The sequence below is a fragment of the Embiotoca jacksoni genome, unplaced genomic scaffold, assembly GCF_022577435.1.
Source record: "Embiotoca jacksoni isolate LCO1_2020_lvr unplaced genomic scaffold, fEmbJac1.0.p SCAF_15, whole genome shotgun sequence".
Classification (NCBI taxonomy): Eukaryota; Metazoa; Chordata; class Actinopteri; family Embiotocidae; genus Embiotoca; species Embiotoca jacksoni.
In genome coordinates this window covers 7,670,125-7,691,791 of record NW_027185285.1, presented here as the reverse complement: position 1 = coordinate 7,691,791, position 21,667 = coordinate 7,670,125, and the positions used below count along the sequence as shown (strand labels likewise).

The window sequence follows — 21,667 nt, the reverse complement described above, 5'->3', positions numbered from 1 at the left end:
CACCTTCAAAATTTGCATTCCCCAACATCACGTTTGACCAAACCGAAAGCACACAGCAAAGTTGAGTACGAAAAAGTCCACAAAGATATTGTGGGGATGAAAAAAAAGATAAACGCCATTCCCAAAAGTATTTTATTGGCATATAACATAGGCTATTTTTGTTCTTAACACATACAGAAAACAACCAAAATGAACAGTTTTATGTCGTATTTTATTGAATTTATAAATATATTTTCCGGTGCATGGGAATGACATCAGTTCCCATCAGGTGACAGAATTTTATGCTCCACACTCTTCTTTTTTATCCAAGCAGCGTCATAATTGCAATATTTCCGACTCTCATGAAGCCACCATCCAACAGCTGAGTTGTTGACCAGATGACGTGATGACGTCACATCGTGCTACTAACGTAACATTATTTGCAGTGACACTTTTGTGCTCATTTTGTATAATAATTTTAATTCGAGGAAAATAAATAAATCAGCTTGCAAAGAAATAGAGGACTGTAGAGAGATTCACATTTGTTTAGTGACAGTAAATCGATTTTATAATTGATTTTTATTTTAACTTGACTGGCTTAAATATATGGCTAATTTATGGCTAAATATTATATATATATACTTTATTGTGCATTTATTTTATATTGACACTCTTATCCAAATGTATTCTGCCCATTCTCTGATGGATGATAAAATCAGTCATGAAAACTGTAAATAAAAAACAAATAAATAAGACATTAGACAGACATACACTGTCTACGCGTACAGCATTTTGCAAAAGCAATTATCTTTCTCCATAGCTTCTGTGGAGAATATAAAATATTATATTAAACAAAAACACTTTGCTTAAAGATAGAATACAGAGATGTGAAAACCAAGCAGTTGAACACATACGGGAAAAGAAAGTCACTCAGCCCCAAAGTGAATAAGAGGACTATTATATTGAGTGTTCAGACTATTTTGATCAGCTTCAAAGGAATGCTTTAAGGCATAAATACAAATATATATGAGGCACGTGTCATTCTACTTCATTTAGTGTTTTTACTGTAGTAACACATCTCTCACTGAATTCACTTTTTCAGAACTCTTCAGACAGTTTCCTGTACCAGCTCAGCAAAATGGTTACCCCTAAAATTCAAAATGCAATCAAAACAAATAAGAGTCTTCTCAGGATTTACTACAGGACCTTAGCAACGTTTACCTAAAAACAAGAAAACATTGTGACTCATCAATGACCTAAAATCAATACATCAACATTCATTTAAAAAGAAGCGCACTTCTTTATTGCAAAAATTGTGCTACTGTAAGTGCATTATAAATGTGAATGCTGATCCACGCCTGACAATCTTGTGTAGACATGTCAAACATTCATCTTGTCAAAGAGGAGAATCTCTGATCATAAACTTTCTACCTTCATGGTGACCCAAATGGATAATAAGGTGAAAGAAAAATGTAAAACCATCTTGGGAAGGGCTGTAAATATCTCTGTAACTGGAAGAGATGTGGTGAAACACAACATAATTGTCCAAAACAACATCTAACACAACTAACTTTCTTTCTTTCTATCTGGCACATCTTTCACAGAGGTCATCAAAGAAGGAATGAAGCACTCTGTGTTGTTGATGGGTTTTTTTTTAATTGAAATTGTAGTAAAGGTAACCACAAATATGAAGTCGTTGCTTGAGTTAAATGTGACTTGATTGTGACATAAAGACACTCAGGTTTTTACCATTCACTCCAATGAGCGTAAACACCGCTTGCTTTGATGAAGGATATAATTCATAATGCATTGTTTAACAAGTCATGGTTTCATACGAAAAATAACAGCCAAAAACAAACATTTCAACCAAGTTTTGAACTCAAATAAGAAACATAAAAGGAAGTCTTGCATGATTGAATGACTATTATATGCATAACATGCTTGAAAATGAAAAATAAAAAATGTGCGATGCACATCATTGAATATTTTTACCAAGCAAGCCATTTCTATTCTGCCTTAATTATGCAAGCTGTGCATCAGCAGTACATTAGATCTACTGGTTGTTGAGGAAGTCTTCTCCAAAGTGAATCATCTGTCTCAGTGCGAACAGTATTGGAGCATTAATGTCATCATCCGTTTTCATCTCTGAATGATAGTTCTTCACAAGGAAGATGCAGTTCAGTGGAATGCCCAGCAACGTCTGGACTTGGTCAACCTAAGTTTTGAATTAAGAGCATTTCTGTTCTTAGTTTCATTTGCTGCACAGTGGTGACCAATGTGCAATTTATTCCAAGTTATCAAGATCTAAAAATACATCTGAAATTAAATGAACACCAGAAACTTACCTGATCCTTCAGATACTTGCTCTTATAGATGTTCTTTACATTTCCTTTCACCTTAGGACAGACTTCATCAACTTTGGTGATAATAGCCAGCTGGGGAATTCCTGTTGACACAGAAATCAATCAGTATTTTACACATTTGTTTTTTGGGGAGAAGGGAGGCAGTTCAATTATAAAAACCAGTATCGTACCATTAATCCATATAAAATAATAACTTTTGTGACGTCCACTCTTACCCATTTCACTGGCTGCTAGTCTGACTTCTCTCAACTTCTTCACAACCTCGTCACTTATTAGAGATATTGTATTTGCTGGAAAAACAGAGATAAGAACGTGGACCCTGTCATCCAGAGTGGGAGTTGAGTTGTAGCCAGGATCATTCTGTGTCACTGGGTGTGATTGAAGGAACTAGAAAACAATTTAAAACAAGATATTAACCATTTAAGAGATCCATTAAACAATGACATTTAGATATTTCAGAGCAATGAACTGCATTTAAAGTTAGTTAAATGCAAAACATAAAAACACAACGTAAATAATAATAATAATTTGTAAAGCACCTTTCATACAGCAAATGCAGTTCAAAGTGCTTTACAGCATAATAATTATATGCAGTATTTGCATTAAAAAAAATATAAAGAAACATTTAAAAATAATGAAAAGCAATGAAATGTATAAGAACAGATAAAATGCATGAGAACAGATGAAATGCATAAGAACAGATAAAATGCATAAAATTAAACAAATAGAGTTAAAATATAAAATAAGTAATATCCATTTTAAAAGACACAGTAGTTCAAGTGCAGGCAAGTGCAAGAGAGCTTCAAAAGTAGTTAGTTAAAGGCTTATGTAAAGAGATATGTTTTGAGCTTTCTTTTAAAAGTATTAACTGAGCTAGCTTCCCTGATATCTACATGTACTTTGTTCCACAGCTTTGGAGCGTAGCTGACAAAAGCTGAATTTTCTTTCGGCTGTTGCTGGGAACCTCCAATAAACCAGCAGCAGATGAACTCAGTGTTCTTGAAGGCTCATAGTTCACCAGAGAGTTAGCGATGTAACTTGGTCCGAGCGCATTTAGAGCTTTGTATGTGAGGAGGAGGACCTTAAAGTCAATCCTGTGTCTTACAGGCAGCCAGTGCAGAGCAGCCAGAACTGGATTGATGTGTTCTCTTCTCTTGGTTCTGGTTAATACTCGAGCTGCAGAGTTTTGGATGAGCTGAATTCTATCTGTTGTTTCTTTGGTAGACCAGTAAAAAAGTGCATTACAGTAGTCCAGTCGGCTAGAAAGGAAGGCATGAATCAACTTTTCGGCATCTGTCTGATTTATAAACGGACACACCGTGGCGATGTTTCTGAGGTGGAAAAAATACGTTTTCGACACTGTCAGCAGCGATGTACAGTTGTGTGTCATCTGCATAACTATGAAAACAAACTGTTCTCTCTAATGATGTTCCCCAGTGGCAGCATGTAAAGTGAGAAAAGTGAAGGACCGAGGTAGCTTCCCTGTTGAACCCCACAGCAGTTGTCATTTTTCTCTAACACGTGAGCTCCAATGCTGACATAAAACTTCTTCCCTCTGATGTATGTTTTGAACCAGTTTAAGACACTGTCGGACAGACCAACCGACTCTCCAAGACGATTGATCAGGATATCACGGTCAATCATATCGAAGGCTGCGCTCAGGTTTAAGAGCATCAGATCTGTCAATATCAACAGCATCTGTGCTATCCAAGTGCAGATTTTCAGTCTTTGCCATTTTAACATGCTTGGTTATGGTGTCCCCGATCAAAATAGTGCTTGGTTCCTGTGTGACTCTGGCTGTGTCTTTTCTGGCTCTCGATCCAGCAGTGATTTTGGGGCTGTTTCTCTTGCTTCGATTAGCCTTATTGCTGGTAGTGTAATTACCAGTTTCCAAACACTTAGTGTTATCGCACACTTCATTCTGAAGCAATAGCTCATAACTGTTGTGCAGGGAGAGTTCCAGTGGTGGAGTGAACATTCGAGCTAGATCTGCCAGAAAACTCGCAGATTGGAGAAAAAGCGCAAAGCACAGCTAAAGCTGAGAGCAAGCAGGGAGCTGAAGAAAACACATCTGCACTGTAGCGCAGCCAGAAGTAAAAAATTATGAGTTCAAATGGTTCCACCTTGTAACCTTCTGGCACATGTCCCTTCAGGACCTGTACGATATCTTCCACACGAACTCCATCGTCAATATTTTGCTCAAAGCCCATGATGTCGTTGAAAACCAAAGAACAAAACTTCCCCGCCTTTGTTTTGATTTTGTAAGTAGTGTACTGTGAAGTAGAAGGCACAGTTATGTACAGCATTAGAATTTATTAGAATTAAGTAGAAATTACATGTGTAATCAGGTTTGTTGCATTGATGTTGTGTGTGTGGCCCTGTATTTTCACTGTAATCTGTTTAACTTGCTTGTTTTTAATTATAATATAACTCTATTTCCAAAAAGGTTGAGACTCTATGTAAAAATATAAATAAGATAATGTAACTAAAATAGAACATTTCATTGAATTGAAAATGGAACAAAGACAATATATCAAATGTTAAAACTAAAAATATATTTTTTTCACGAAAAATATCTGCTCATTTTAAATTTGAGGGAGGCAACACATTTTTAGAAAGTTGGTACAGTGGCAAAAAAGACGTGTAACACCTGGTGGGACATCTCAACTAATAAGGTCAACTGGGAACATGTCAGTAACAGGATTGAGTATAAATAAAGCATTCAAGAGAGGAAGAATCTCTCAGCAGTGAAGCAAGGGAGGGGTTCATCAAGCTGTAAAAATAACTGCCTTCTCTGGGCCCGAGCTCACCTAAGATGGAAAGAGGCGAAGTGGAAATCTGTCCTGTGGTCGAACCAATCAAAATTTTAGATTATATTTGGTATTCATGGCCGCGTTGTCATCCGGGCTAAAGAGGAGAGCGCCAGCTTGTTTTCAGCACACAGTTCGAAAGCCAGCATCCGTGATTCTATAAGGATGCATTAGTACACATGGCATTGCACATCTGGGGCAACATAGCATATGCTGTCACACGGACAACGTCTTTTTCAGGGAAGGCCTTGCTTATATCAGCAAGACAATGCCAAATCATGTTCTGCGTGTATTATAGTAGCATGGCACCGTAGCAGAAGAAGCCAGGTGTTAAACTGGCCTGCCTGCAGTCCAGACCTGTCACCCATTGAAACATTTGGAGCATCATGTAACAAAAAAATAAGACAAGGAAGATCAAAAAACTGTTGAGCAGGTGAAATCCTCTATCAGGCAAGAATGGGACAACATTTCACTTCCAAAACTCCAGCAACTGGTCTCCCCTAAGTTACCAAACCTTTGCAGAGTATTGTTCAACAAAAGAGCAACACCACAATGGTAAACATGCCCCTGTCCCAACTTTTTTTTAAATGTGTTGCTGGCATCAAATTCAAAATGATCATATATTACTGAATTTCCCAGCTGTGGGATTAATAAAGTCAAATCTATATATTTTCAAACAATAACAGCAATTACATTTCTCAATTTCAACATTTGATTTGTTATCTTTGGTCTATTTTCAATAGAATATGGGTTTATGCCTTGAGTCTGGACGAAGATGGATGGGAACAGCAACTTGACTGGTTGCTGGAGGCATACAGGAATGAGGCGGTAATTCTATTTCCTTACGATTTTCTTTTGGTTACTCGTGTTATCATCTTACCCTATCTTTACAGGTACATATGGATCTATGGATGACATTTTTTTTGTAATCACCAAAATCAACAGGTGTACATACCGCCTTGGTAAAGCTGGCCCCAGAGATAGCATCTGCCAAAGCTTGGCCAGTAATTCTGTCTTGAAATATGCTGTCAACAGAGTTGATGAAACTGGACTTGCCAGCACCAACTGGTCCATGAAGCAGAATCCTGAGATGTTTGACATCTTTGTTTTGAGGCTGGTAATTTTTCACAAAATTAAGATTTTCCTGGTAGTTCCTAGAAAAAAAACAAATTATTCTAAAATACTGTATTTTATTATTGATTTCACAAAACTGTTATCGATGTTCTGTTGTAACATACAACAATCCGCTAACATAACAGAACACAGCTGCACCACAATGACTTTATGTTTCTCACACTGTTGTGTCAAAAAATCTTCAATTGGGCTGTTAGTCTTTGAATATTCAAAAATATCTATGCCTGGTGTGTGGCATTCAGATTACAATTTTTTTTAATTTCATTTATTTCTGAGGATTTTCCACCATGGTATACAGACAGCCAAGATCACTCTGGCCCTTCTTATCAGACATCCGCACATTCTGGAACGCCCAGCAAAGAAGAGACAATAACATCAGTATTTCCGGTACTTAGTGAGATTAGAGAGTAGATATGAAGGCACTTTGGACACACGTCATTCTACCAATATTTCCTTAATGTGGATAAATATGCTAAAAGTGTCCATTATTTTCCGGACATAAAGAAGTAAGATAAATGAAAAAAAAAAAAAAGAAAAAAAAAAAGGGGTTGATGGTTGGTGTACGTATATTTAAACTTTGTTTACACCATAATCACACTATTCAAATGATTACTGATATAGGATTATACGACAATACTCACGCTGGCAAAGGCCTCCATGGCTGACTGAATAATGCTAAAGGGAAAATTCAATGTTATCATTAGTAAAATGTGAATAATAACCATGAGAACCTTTTAAAAGAAGTTGAGAATGTAATCACGACTTACCGCCTCCCATATCTGTAAAATGAGAAAGTTAAAAGAAAGGGGGCATTAACTTACAGAAAAATACCTGAAGAGGGAATTTAGTGATGGCCTAAAATCAGATGTTAACATGAATTGATCATCTTAGTAGTAAAAATAATGAATGTTTTGTTATTTTCAAAATAGAACAAAAAAATTAAATTCCATAAGAGAGTGAAAATTGTATTGATATAGACAGTAAATATATAACGGGAATAAAAAAAAATGTAAATGTTTCGTGGCAAACTATATGAAGGTGATAAGAAGATACAATAGAAATCATCAAGATCTTAGTTCAGTTCAACATTCATGTCAATGTTATATCAAAGCTCCTTAAATATAAATAATGGTCAAGCTATTTTTCATTTTGAGGGCCATTAACGAGTCAGGATCAACATAGTTATTGAATTACAGTAGATATTTTATAAAAGTGTGTTTAGTATAAGTACTACACACAAGTATGAGTATAAACATAATAAAAAAAAAAGTCAGACAAATTGAATAAATAAAGCAGCTGAAACATTCAGAACAGTTGAATTTGAAAAAAAACCTTTGGTTCATTTGTTTGTATTTTTTAACACTACATTTGGGCAACATTTAAATTGAGAATGGAATAATAATAATAATAATAATAATAATAATAATAATAATGATAATAATAATAATAATAATCACATCATACGAGTAACCAAAATCAGAGGATAATTAGTAGAGATCATTTACTTTTGCACATTATCATAAAGTGGTTGGATTTGAATCTGAAAAAGCCCTTACCTGTGAACAGAGTGCCAATGCAAAGAAATAATGCGAACGCCTTTTTATAGTTTAACCGTTTCCTTTCACTTTCTTGTTTTTCACTTCAAGTAACAGCCAACCACATGACTTCAAGGAATTGCACTTTGTTCATAATTACAGTGTGGTTGAGCAAATCACATGGTAAGAGCAGCTATATTCACTTTACAGGCCATTTGACACATTTGACACATTTGTTTTTTCGGGAGAAGGGAGGCAGTTCAATTATAAAAACCAGTATCGTACCATTAATCCATATAAAATAATAACTTTTGTGACGTCCACTCTTACCCATTTCACTGGCTGCTAGTCTGACATCTCTCAACTTCTTTACAACCTTGTCATTTATTAGAGATACTGTATTTACGGGAACAACAGTAATAAGAACGTGGACCCTGTCATCCAGAGTGGGAGTTGAGTTGTAGCCAGGATCATTCTGTGTCACTGGGCGTGATGGAAGAAACTAGAAAACAATTTAAAACAAGGTATTAACCATTTAAGAGATCCATTAAACAATGACATTTAGATATGTCAGACCAATGAACTGCATTTAAAGTTAGTTAAATGCAAAACATAAAAAAAACATAACTTAAATAATAATAATAATAATAATAATCATTTGTAAAGCACCTTTCATACAGCAAATGCAGTTCAAATTGCTGGAAGTGCTTTACAGCATGATAATTATATGCAGTATTTGACATAAAAACAAATCTAAAGGAATATTTAAAAATAATGAAAAGCAATGAAATGTGGAAGAACAGATGAAATGCATAAAATTAAACAAATAGAGTTAAAATATAAAATAAGCAATATCCATTTTAAAAGGCACAGTAGTTCAAGTGCAGGCAAGTGCAAGAGAGCTTCAAAAGTAGTTAGTTAAAGGCTTATGTAAAGAGATATGTTTTGAGCTTTCTTTTAAAAGTATTAACTGAGCTAGCTTCCCTGATATCTACATGTACTTTGTTCCACAGCTTTGGAGCGTAGCTGACAAAAGCTGAATTTTCTTTCGGCTGTTGCTGGGAACCTCCAATAAACCAGCAGCAGATGAACTCAGTGTTCTTGAAGGCTCATAGTTCACCAGAGAGTTAGCGATGTAACTTGGTCCGAGCGCATTAAGAGCTTTGTATGTGAGGAGGAGGACCTTAAAGTCAATCCTGTGTCTTACAGGCAGCCAGTGCAGAGCAGCCAGAACTGGACTGATGTGTTCTCTTCTCTTGGTTCTGGTTAATACTCGAGCTGCAGAGTTTTGGATGAGCTGAAGTCTATCTGTTGTTTCTTTGGTAGACCAGTAAAAAAGTGCATTACAGTAGTCCAGTCGGCTAGAAAGGAAGGCATGAATCAACTTTTCGGCATCTGTCTGATTTATAAACGGACACACCGTGGCGATGTTTCTAAGGTGGAAAAAAGATGTTTTCGACACTGTCAGCAGCGATGTACAGTTGTGTGTCATCTGCATAACTATGAAAACAAACTGTTCTCTCTAATGATGTTCCCCAGTGGCAGCATGTAAAGTGAGAAAAGTGAAGGACCGAGGTAGCTTCCCTGTGGAACCCCACAGCAGTTGTCATGTTTCTCTAACACTTGAGCTCCAATGCTGACATAAAACTTCTTTCCTCTGATGTATGTTTTGAACCAGTTTAAGACACTGTTGGACAGAACAACCGACTCTCCAAGACGATTGATCAGGATATCACGGTCAATCATATCGAAGGCTGCGCTCAGGTTTAAGAGCATCAGATCTGTCAATATCAACAGCATCTGTGCTATCCAAGTGCAGATTTTCAGTCTTTGCCATTTTAACATGCTTGGTTATGGTGTCCCCGATCAAAATAGTGCTTGGTTCCTGTGTGACTCTGGCTGTGTCTTTTCTGGCTCTCGATCCAGCAGTGATTTTGGGGCTGTTTCTCTTGCTTCGATTAGCCTTATTGCTGGTAGTGTAATTACCAGTTTCCAAACACTTAGTGTTATCGCACACTTCATTCTGAAGCAATAGCTCATAACTGTTGTGCAGGGAGAGTTCCAGTGGTGGAGTGAACATTCGAGCTAGATCTGCCAGAAAACTCGCAGATTGGAGAAAAAGCGCAAAGCACAGCTAAAGCTGAGAGCAAGCAGGGAGCTGAAGAAAACACATCTGCACTGTAGCGCAGCCAGAAGTAAAAAATTATGAGTTCAAATGGTTCCACCTTGTAACCTTCTGGCACATGTCCCTTCAGGACCTGTACGATATCTTCCACACGAACTCCATCGTCAATATTTTTGCTCAAAGCCCATGATGTCGTTGAAAACCAAAGAACAAAACTTCCCCGCCTTTGTTTTGATTTTGTAAGTAGTGTACTGTGAAGTAGAAGGCACAGTTATGTACAGCATTAGAATTTATTAGAATTAAGTAGAAATTACATGTGTAATCAGGTTTGTTGCATTGATGTTGTGTGTGTGGCCCTGTATTTTCACTGTAATCTGTTTAACTTGCTTGTTTTTAATTATAATATAACTCTATTTCCAAAAAGGTTGAGACTCTATGTAAAAATATAAATAAGATAATGTAACTAAAATAGAACATTTCATTGAATTGAAAATGGAACAAAGACAATATATCAAATGTTAAAACTAAAAATATATTTTTTTCACGAAAAATATCTGCTCATTTTAAATTTGAGGGAGGCAACACATTTTTAGAAAGTTGGTACAGTGGCAAAAAAGACGTGTAACACCTGGTGGGACATCTCAACTAATAAGGTCAACTGGGAACATGTCAGTAACAGGATTGAGTATAAATAAAGCATTCAAGAGAGGAAGAATCTCTCAGCAGTGAAGCAAGGGAGGGGTTCATCAAGCTGTAAAAATAACTGCCTTCTCTGGGCCCGAGCTCACCTAAGATGGAAAGAGGCGAAGTGGAAATCTGTCCTGTGGTCGAACCAATCAAAATTTTAGATTATATTTGGTATTCATGGCCGCGTTGTCATCTGGGCTAAAGAGGAGAGCGCCAGCTTGTTTTCAGCACACAGTTCGAAAGCCAGCATCCGTGATTCTATAAGGATGTATTAGTACACATGGCATTGCACATCTGGGGCAACATAGCATATGCTGTCACACGGACAACGTCTTTTTCAGGGAAGGCCTTGCTTATATCAGCAAGACAATGCCAAATCATGTTCTGCGCGTATTATAGTAGCATGGCATCGTAGCAGAAGAAGCCAGGTGTTAAACTGGCCTGCCTGCAGTCCAGACCCGTCACCCATTGAAACATTTGGAGCATCATGTAACAAAAAAAATAAGACAAGGAAGATCAAAAAACTGTTGAGCAGGTGAAATCCTCTATATGGCAAGAATGGGACAACATTTCACTTCCAAAACTCCAGCAACTGGTCTCCCCTAAGTTACCAAACCTTTGCAGAGTATTGTTCAACAAAAGAGCAACACCACAGTGGTAAACATGCCCCTGTCCTAACTTTTTTGAAATGTGTTGCTGGCATCAAATTCAAAATGATCATATATTACTGAATTTCCCAGCTGTGGGATTAATAAAGTCAAATCTATATATTTTCAAACAATAACAGCAATTAAATTTCTCAATTTCAACATTTGATATGTTATCTTTGGTCTATTTTCAATAGAATATGGGTTTACGCCTTGAGTCTGGACGAAGATGGATGGGAACAGCAACTTGACTGGTTGCTGGAGGCATACAGGAATGAGGCGGTAATTCTATTTCCTTACGATTTTCTTTTGGTTACTCGTGTAATCTTCTTACCCTATCTTTACAGGTACATATGGATCTATGGATGACATTTTTTGTAATCACCAAAATCAACAGGTGTACATACCGCCTTGGTAAAGCTGGTCCCAGAGATAGCATCTGTCAAAGCTTGGCCAGTAATTCTGTCTTGAAATATGCTGTTAACAGAGTTGATGAAACTGGACTTGCCAGCACCAACTGGTCCATGAAGCAGAATCCTGAGATGTTTGACCTCTTTGTTTTGAGGCCGGTAATTTTTCACAAATTTAAGATTTTCCTGGTAGTCCCTAGAAAAAAAACAAATTATTCTAAAATACTGTATTTTATTTTTGATTTCACAAAACTGTTATCGATGTTCTGTTGTAACATACAACAATCCGCTAACATAACAGAACACAGCTGCACCACAATGACTTTATGTTTCTCACACTGTTGTGTCAAAAAATCTTCAATTGGGCTGTTAGTCTTTGACTCTTCAAAAATATCTATGCCTGGTGTGTGGCATTCAGATTACAATTTTTTTTTATTTCATTTATTTCTGAGGATTTTCCACCATGGTATACAGACAGCCAAGATCACTCTGGCCCTTCTTATCAGACATCTGCACTTTCTGGAACGCCCAGCAAAGAAGAGACAATAACATCAGTATTTCCGGTACTTAGTGAGATTAGAGAGTAGATATGGAGGCACTTTGGACACACGTCATTCTACCAATATTTCCTGAATGTGGATAAATATGCTAAAAGTGTCCATTATTTTACAAACATAAAGAAGTAAGATAAATGAAAAAAGATGAAAAAAAAAAAAAAGTGGTTGATGGTCCCTTATTGGTGTCCGTATATTTAAACTTTATTTACACCATAATCACACTATTCAAATGATTACTGATATAGGATTATATGACAATACTCACGCTGGCAAAGGCCTCCATGGCTGACTAAACAATGCTAAAGGGAAAATTCAATGTTATCATTAGTAAAATGTGAACAATAACCATGAGAACCTTTTAAAAGAAGTTGAGAATGTAATCACAACTTACCGCCTCCCATATCTGTGAAATGAAAAAATTAAAAGAAAGGGGGCATTAACTTACAGAAAAATACCTGAAGAGGGAATTTAGTGATGGCCTAAAATCAGATGTTAACATGAATTGATCATCCTAGTGGTAAAAATAATGAATGTTTTGTTATTTTCAAAATAGAACAAAAAAATTAAATTCCATAAGAGAGTGAAAATTTTATTGATATAGACAGTAAATATATAACGAGAATAAAAAAAATTAAATGTTTTGTGGCAAAAAATATGAAAGTGATAAGACATAATAGAAATCGTCAAGATCTTAGTTCAGTTCAACATTCATGTCAATGTTATATCAAAGCTCCTTAAATATAAATAATGGTAAAGCTATTTTTCATTTTGAGGGTCATTAACTAGTCAAGCTAAACATAGTTATTGAATTACAGTAGATATTTTATAAAAGTGTGTTTAGTATAAGTACTACACACAAGTATGAGTATAAACATAATAAAAAAAAAGTCAGACAAATTGAATAAATAAAGCAGCTGAAACATTCAGAACAGTTGAATTTGAAAAAAACCTTTGGTTCATTTGTTCGTATTTTTTAACACTACATTTGGGCAACATTTAAATTGAGAATGGAATAATAATAATAATAATAATAATAATAATAATAATAATAATAATAATAATAATAATAATAATAATAATAATAATCACAACATAGGAGTAACCAAAATCAGAGGATAATTAGTAGAGATCATTTACTTTTGCACATTATCATAAAGTGGTTGGATTTGAATCTGAAAAAGCCTTTACCTGTGAACAGAGTGCCAATGCAAAGAAATAATGCGAACGCCTTTTTATAGTTTAACCGTTTGCTTTCACTTTCTTGTTTTTCACTTCAAGTAACAGCCAACCACATGACTTCAAGGAATTGCACTTTGTTCATAATTACAGTGTGGTTGAGCAAATCACATGGTAAGAGCAGCTATATTCACTTTACAGGCCATTTGACACATTTGACACGTTTGTTTTTTCGGGAGAAGGGAGGCAGTTCAATTAAAAAACCCAGTATAGTGCCATTAATCCATATAAAATAATAACTTTTCTGACGTCCACTCTTACCCATTTCACTGGCTGCTAGACTGACGTCTCTCAACTTCTTTACAACCTTGTCATTTATTATAGATATTGTATTTACGGGAACAACAGAGATAAGAACGTGGACCCTGTCATCCAGAGTGGGAGTTGAGTTGTAGCCAGGATCATTCTGTGTCACTGGGTGTGATTGAAGGAACTAGAAAACAATTTAAAACAAGATATTAACCATTTAAGAGATCCATTAAACAATGACATTTAGATATTTCAGAGCAATGAACTGCATTTAAAGTTAGTTAAATGCAAAACATAAAAAAACATAACTTAAATAATAATAACAATAATAATCATTTGTAAAGCACCTTTCATACAGCAAATGCAATTCAAAGTGCTGTAAGTGCTTTACAGCATGATAATTATACGCAGTATTTGACATAAAAACAAATCTAAAGGAACATTTAAAAATAATGAAAAGCAATGAAATGTGGAAGAACAGATGAAATGCATAAAATTAAACAAATAGAGTTAAAATATAAAATAAGCAATATCCATTTTAAAAGGCACGGTAGTTCAAGTGCAGGCAAGTGCAAGAGAGCTTCAAAAGTAGTTAGTTAAAGGCTAATGTAACAAGATATGTTTTGAGCTTTCTTTTAAAAGTATTAACTGAGCTAGCTTCCCTGATGTCTACATGTACTTTGTTCCACAGCTTTGGAGCGTAGCTGACAAAAGCTGAATTTTCTTTCGGCTGTTGCTGGGAACCTCCAATAAACCAGCAGCAGATGAACTCAGTGTTCTTGAAGGCTCATAGTTCACCAGAGAGTTAGCGATGTAACTTGGTCCGAGCGCATTAAGAGCTTTGTATGTGAGGAGGAGGACCTTAAAGTCAATCCTGTGTCTTACAGGCAGCCAGTGCAGAGCAGCCAGAACTGGACTGATGTGTTCTCTTCTCTTGGTTCTGGTTAATACTCGAGCTGCAGAGTTTTGGATGAGCTGAAGTCTATCTGTTGTTTCTTTGGTAGACCAGTAAAAAAGTGCATTACAGTAGTCCAGTCGGCTAGAAAGGAAGGCATGAATCAACTTTTCGGCATCTGTCTGATTTATAAACGGACACACCGTGGCGATGTTTCTAAGGTGGAAAAAAGATGTTTTCGACACTGTCAGCAGCGATGTACAGTTGTGTGTCATCTGCATAACTATGAAAACAAACTGTTCTCTCTAATGATGTTCCCCAGTGGCAGCATGTAAAGTGAGAAAAGTGAAGGACCGAGGTAGCTTCCCTGTGGAACCCCACAGCAGTTGTCATGTTTCTCTAACACTTGAGCTCCAATGCTGACATAAAACTTCTTTCCTCTGATGTATGTTTTGAACCAGTTTAAGACACTGTTGGACAGAACAACCGACTCTCCAAGACGATTGATCAGGATATCACGGTCAATCGTATCGAAGGCTGCGCTCAGGTTTAAGAGCATCAGATCTGTCAATATCAACAGCATCTGTGCTATCCAAGTGCAGATTTTCAGTCTTTGCCATTTTAACATGCTTGGTTATGGTGTCCCCGATCAAAATAGTGCTTGGTTCCTGTGTGACTCTGGCTGTGTCTTTTCTGGCTCTCGATCCAGCAGTGATTTTGGGGCTGTTTCTCTTGCTTCGATTAGCCTTATTGCTGGTAGTGTAATTACCAGTTTCCAAACACTTAGTGTTATCGCACACTTCATTCTGAAGCAATAGCTCATAACTGTTGTGCAGGGAGAGTTCCAGTGGTGGAGTGAACATTCGAGTTAGATCTGCCAGAAAACTCGCAGATTGGAGAAAAAGCGCAAAGCACAGCTAAAGCTGAGAGCAAGCAGGGAGCTGAAGAAAACACATCTGCACTGTAGCGCAGCCAGAAGTAAAAAATTATGAGTTCAAATGGTTCCACCTTGTAACCTTCTGGCACATGTCCCTTCAGGACCTGTACGATATCTTCCACACGAACTCCATCGTCAATATTTTTGCTCAAAGCCCATGATGTCGTTGAAAACCAAAGAACAAAACTTCCCCGCCTTTGTTTTGATTTTGTAAGTAGTGTACTGTGAAGTAGAAGGCACAGTTATGTACAGCATTAGAATTTATTAGAATTAAGTAGAAATTACATGTGTAATCAGGTTTGTTGCATTGATGTTGTGTGTGTGGCCCTGTATTTTCACTGTAATCTGTTTAACTTGCTTGTTTTTAATTATAATATAACTCTATTTCCAAAAAGGTTGAGACTCTATGTAAAAATATAAATAAGATAATGTAACTAAAATAGAACATTTCATTGAATTGAAAATGGAACAAAGACAATATATCAAATGTTAAAACTAAAAGTATATTTTTTTCACGAAAAATATCTGCTCATTTTAAATTTGAGGGAGGCAACACATTTTTAGAAAGTTGGTACAGTGGCAAAAAAGACGTGTAACACCTGGTGGGACATCTCAACTAATAAGGTCAACTGGGAACATGTCAGTAACAGGATTGAGTATAAATAAAGCATTCAAGAGAGGAAGAATCTCTCAGCAGTGAAGCATGGGAGGGGTTCATCAAGCTGTAAAAATAACTGCCTTCTCTGGGCCCGAGCTCACCTAAGATGGAAAGAGGCGAAGTGGAAATCTGTCCTGTGGTCGAACCAATCAAAATTTTAGATTATATTTGGTATTCATGGCCGCGTTGTCATCTGGGCTAAAGAGGAGAGCGCCAGCTTGTTTTCAGCACACAGTTCGAAAGCCAGCATCCGTGATTCTATAAGGATGTATTAGTACACATGGCATTGCACATCTGGGGCAACATAGCATATGCTGTCACACGGACAACGTCTTTTTCAGGGAAGGCCTTGCTTATATCAGCAAGACAATGCCAAATCATGTTCTGCGTGTATTATAGTAGCATGGCACCGTAGCAGAAGAAGCCAGGTGTTAAACTGGCCTGCCTGCAGTCCAGACCTGTCACCCATTGAAACATTTGGAGCATCATGTAACAAAAAAATAAGACAAAGAAGATCAAAAACTGTTGAGCAGGTGAAATCCTCTATCAGGCAAGAATGGGACAACATTTCACTTCCAAAACTCCAGCAACTGGTCTCCCCTAAGTTACCAAACCTTTGCAGAGTATTGTTCAACAAAAGAGCAACACCACAGTGGTAAACATGCCCCTGTCCTAACTTTTTTGAAATGTGTTGCTGGCATCAAATTCAAAATGATCATATATTACTGAATTTCCCAGCTGTGGGATTAATAAAGTCAAATCTATATATTTTCAAACAATAACAGCAATTAAATTTCTCAATTTCAACATTTGATATGTTATCTTTGGTCTATTTTCAATAGAATATGGGTTTACGCCTTGAGTCTGGACGAAGATGGATGGGAACAGCAACTTGACTGGTTGCTGGAGGCATACAGGAATGAGGCGGTAATTCTATTTCCTTACGATTTTCTTTTGGTTACTCGTGTAATCTTCTTACCCTATCTTTACAGGTACATATGGATCTATGGATGACATTTTTTGTAATCACCAAAATCAACAGGTGTACATACCGCCTTGGTAAAGCTGGTCCCAGAGATAGCATCTGTCAAAGCTTGGCCAGTAATTCTGTCTTGAAATATGCTGTTAACAGAGTTGATGAAACTGGACTTGCCAGCACCAACTGGTCCATGAAGCAGAATCCTGAGATGTTTGACCTCTTTGTTTTGAGGCCGGTAATTTTTCACAAATTTAAGATTTTCCTGGTAGTCCCTAGAAAAAAAACAAATTATTCTAAAATACTGTATTTTATTTTTGATTTCACAAAACTGTTATCGATGTTCTGTTGTAACATACAACAATCCGCTAACATAACAGAACACAGCTGCACCACAATGACTTTATGTTTCTCACACTGTTGTGTCAAAAAATCTTCAATTGGGCTGTTAGTCTTTGACTCTTCAAAAATATCTATGCCTGGTGTGTGGCATTCAGATTACAATTTTTTTTAATTTCATTTATTTCTGAGGATTTTCCACCATGGTATACAGACAGCCAAGATCACTCTGGCCCTTCTTATCAGACATCTGCACTTTCTGGAACGCCCAGCAAAGAAGAGACAATAACATCAGTATTTCCGGTACTTAGTGAGATTAGAGAGTAGATATGAAGGCACTTTGGACACACGTCATTCTACCAATATTTCCTGAATGTGGATAAATATGCTAAAAGTGTCCATTATTTTACAAACATAAAGAAGTAAAATAAATGAAAAAAGATGAAAAAAAAAAAAGGGGTTGATGGTCCCTTATTGGTGTACGTATATTTAAACTTTGTTTACACCAGAATCACACTATTCAAATGATTACTGATATAGGATTATATGACAATACTCACGCTGGCAAAGGCCTCCATGGCTGACTGAATAATGCTAAAGGGAAAATTCAATGTTATCATTAGTAAAATGTGAATAATAACCATGAGAACCTTTTAAAAGAAGTTGAGAATGTAATCACGACTTACCGCCTCCCATATCTGTAAAATGAGAAAGTTAAAAGAAAGGGGGCATTAACTTACAGAAAAATACCTGAAGAGGGAAGTTGGTGATGGCCTAAAATCAGATGTTAACATGAATTGATCATCTTAGTAGTAAAAATAATGAATGTTTTGTTATTTTCAAAATAGAACAAAAAATTAAATTCCAGAAGAGAGTGAAAATTTAATTGATATAGACAGTAAATATATAACGGGAATAAAAATTTTTTTTAATGTTTTGTGGCAAAATATATGAAGGTGATAAGAAGATATAATAGAAATCATCAAGATCTTAGTTCAGTTCAACATTCATGTCAATGTTATATCAAAGCTCCTTAAAAATAAATAATGGTCAAGCTATTTTTCATTTTGAGGGTCATTAACTAGTCAAGCTCAACATAGTTATTGAATTGCAGTAGATATTTTACAAAAGTGTGTTTAGTATAAGTATGAGTATAAACATAATTTTTTTTAAAAGTCAGACAAATTGAATAAATAAAGCAGCTGAAACATTCAGAACAGTTGAATTTGAAAAAAAAAACTTTGGTTTATTTGTTTGTATTTTTAACACTACATCTGGGCAACATTTAAATTGAGAATGGAATAATAATAATAATAATCATAATCATAATAATAATCATAATCATAATAATCATAATAATAGCATCATACAAGTAACCAAAATCAGAGGATAATTAGTAGAGATCATTTAATTTTTCACATTATCAGAAAGAGGTTGAATTTGAATCTGAAACAGCCCTTACCTGTGAACAGAGTGGCAATGCAAAGAAATAATGTGAGCACCTTTTTATAGTTTAACCGTTTGCTTTCACATTGACTTTGCCTTTAGCAAACCACAGTGTAATTATGAACAAAGTGCAATTCCTTGAAGTCATGTGGTTGGCTGTTACTTGAAGTGAAAAACAAGAAAGTGGAAGCAAACGCACCATCGGTGCTCGGGCCCTAAAAATAATTCCTTGAAAAACAATAGGGCTTCGCACCCTAAAAACCAGACTGGCCTGTCAGAACACATTCCTTCGCGACAGGCCCGCCTCCTGTTTTACCTCATGAACGTGAACGCGTCACAGAGATGAAGTTCAGGTGGTGTCTTTGAGGGAAGCTGAGAGAAGGAGAAGGTGAAAGAGGAAGGCTCGTTTCACACACACACATTTCCCTTTTAACAGCATCGTGTCAGTGTGTGATCAGTATGTGTTGCAGCAGCACCTCCTCCTCATCATCATCATCATCATCATCATGTTCTGGGTTTTGAACCCTCATGGTTGAAATGCACTTATTGTAAGTCGCTTTGGATAAAAGCGTCAGCTAAATGAAAAGTAATGTAATGTTATGTAAATGTAATAATCATCATCACCACCACCACCACCACCTGCAGCATCTCTGGCCGCCCGGCATCACCGTGAGTTTTATTTTAAATATTCCAACTGACACTTCTGATGTTTTTACTTTCATCTCCAAGTATTTGTTTCTCTCTCTGTGACTGTTTTTTATATATATATATACATATATATATATAACCGAAATTTCGGTTTTCAGCAGTAGTTTGTGGTTTTCAGTCGTAGACGCAGTCTGTGGTAACTCGTCTGATTCATCAGATAAGATAAGGCGCATTCCTTTAAACACATTCCCTTCGATCTATTTTTAAATCACAAAATGTTTTACTTCATTACTTAAACATCAACTTCCTGTGTCACAGTGAGCGAGCCGTTTGGCCACGCCCACTCGCAAAACACATCAGATGTATCGTCTCACCACGCCGGATGTATGTCACATGTTTTGTGAGGTTTCAAGCATCCTTTGACCTTAAACATCAACTTCCTGTGTCACGGCGAGACATCAAACTTTGCCGCATCGTCACGGCGACGCCCATTGACAAAGTCGAACGAATGTCTCAATATATTATCAACTACATGTTTAGGTTATTGTGACCCGACTTTAGGTTCATGGGATCAACCAGCTTGACGTAGAATGTGAAAGTATGAAAAGTGTAATTTCCAGAGGCCAACAGGGGGCGCTATGACTATGAGCGAATATTACCCCACAGGGGTCTTCAGGGCGGGGCTGTTATCCTACCTGTGAGGTTTGGAGAAGGTCGGTCCATGTACATAAGATTTAAAGCAACTCGTAGTTTCATGGCAAGACACTCAAAATGGCCACCACGCTACGGGTACACACATTGATGAAAACGAATTATTTATACAACTTTTAATCCCAAACATGTTTTCTATTCATAGAACCTAAATTCAAGTCGGTCGGACAAAATCCCTCGGACAAGTTCGACAAAGTACAACCTGTCAGAATCGCCCAAAATGGCGACTAAATTCAAAATGGTGGACTTCCTGTCGAGTTGACGTAACGGTGCAATGTAACTTTTTTGTGCGTCTAGGTGTGATACACGTGTCCACCAGATTTCGTGAATTTAGGTAAATGTGGCCGCCGGGGCATCTCTTTAGGGGGCGCTCTCGAGCCGTTTGGTCACGCCCATTCGCGACTCCACTAGAATACTAAATTTTTCGCCAGGAGACATATGTGTATCCACTTTCATGAGTTTTTGAATATGATAAAGCTCCCAAAAAGGCAAATCACTTACGTAAGGAGAAGAAGAACGACGAACGACTAACTGCCAAGAACATTTTTACAAAATACAATAGGGCTTTCGCACCGATGCTTGGTGCTCGGGCCCTAATGAAAAAAAAAAATGAAAAAAAAAAAAAAAAAAAAAAAAAAAGGGGTTGATGGTCCCTTATTGGTGTACGTATATTTAAACTTTGTTTACACCATAATCACACTATTCAAATGATTACTGATATAGGATTATACGACAATACTCACACTGGCAAAGGCCTCCATGGCTGACTAAATAAAGCTAAAGGGAAAATTCAATGTTATCATTAGTAAAATGTGAATAATAACCATGAGAACCTTTTAAAAGAAGTTGAGAATGTAATCACAACTTACCGCCTCCCATGTCTGTAAAATGAGAAAGTTAAAAGAAAGGGGGCATTAACTTACAGAAAAATAGCTGAAGAGGGAATTTTGTGATGGCCTAAAATCAGATGTTAACATGAATTGATCATCCTAGTAGTACAAATAATGAATGTTTTGTTATTTTCAACATAGACCAAAAAAATAAAATTCCATAAAAGAGTGAAAATTTTATCGATATAGACAGTAAATATATAACGGGAATAAAAAAATGTAAATGTTTTGTGGCAAAATATATGAAGGTGATAAGAAGATATAATAGAAATCATCAAGATCTTAGTTTAGTTTAACATTCATGTCAATGTTATATCAAAGCTCCTTAAATATAAATAATGGTCAAGCTATTTTTCATTTTGAGGGTCATTAACAAGTCAGGATCAACATAGTTATTGAATTACAGTAGATATTTTATGAAAGTGTGTTTAGTAT

The 21,667-nt window shown here is 36.4% G+C and overlaps 1 protein-coding gene and 1 long non-coding RNA gene across 3 annotated transcripts; both read right to left on the bottom strand.

Moving 5' to 3' along the window:
- Positions 1–1,420: 1,420 nt before the first annotated feature.
- LOC138198095 (interferon-induced protein 44-like) lies at positions 1,421–19,122 on the bottom strand. 2 transcript variants are annotated; one of them, XM_069149286.1, is made up of 8 exons: positions 19,000–19,122; positions 12,639–12,650; positions 6,928–6,961; positions 6,108–6,306; positions 4,466–4,615; positions 2,558–2,729; positions 2,325–2,425; positions 1,421–2,194 (listed from the first exon to the last, which is right to left on the bottom strand). In XM_069149286.1, exons 2-8 carry the CDS (start codon positions 12,646–12,648, stop codon positions 2,033–2,035), a joined length of 828 nt encoding a protein of 275 aa, XP_069005387.1. In that variant the 5' UTR covers positions 12,649–12,650; positions 19,000–19,122; the 3' UTR covers positions 1,421–2,032. The 2 variants fall into 2 exon arrangements, with proteins under 2 accessions (XP_069005387.1, XP_069005386.1); XM_069149285.1 differs by lacking the exons at positions 12,639–12,650; positions 19,000–19,122 and adding an exon at positions 7,054–7,145.
- On the bottom strand, positions 8,286–12,538 carry LOC138198096 (uncharacterized). The gene is made up of 4 exons (XR_011178251.1): positions 12,513–12,538; positions 11,688–11,886; positions 10,047–10,197; positions 8,286–8,323 (listed from the first exon to the last, which is right to left on the bottom strand). It is a non-coding gene; the product is annotated as an uncharacterized lncRNA (long non-coding RNA).
- Positions 19,123–21,667: the final 2,545 nt, after the last annotated feature.

Coding starts and splice junctions, on each gene's coding strand:
- LOC138198095 (XM_069149286.1), bottom strand. Junction 6,307..6,927: donor CCATGGAGGCCTTTGCCAGC/GTGAGTATTGTC, acceptor TTTTTTTTCTAG/GAACTACCAGGAAAATCTTA. Junction 4,616..6,107: donor GGGCCAGCTTTACCAAGGCG/GTATGTACACCT, acceptor TCTACTTCACAG/TACACTACTTACAAAATCAA.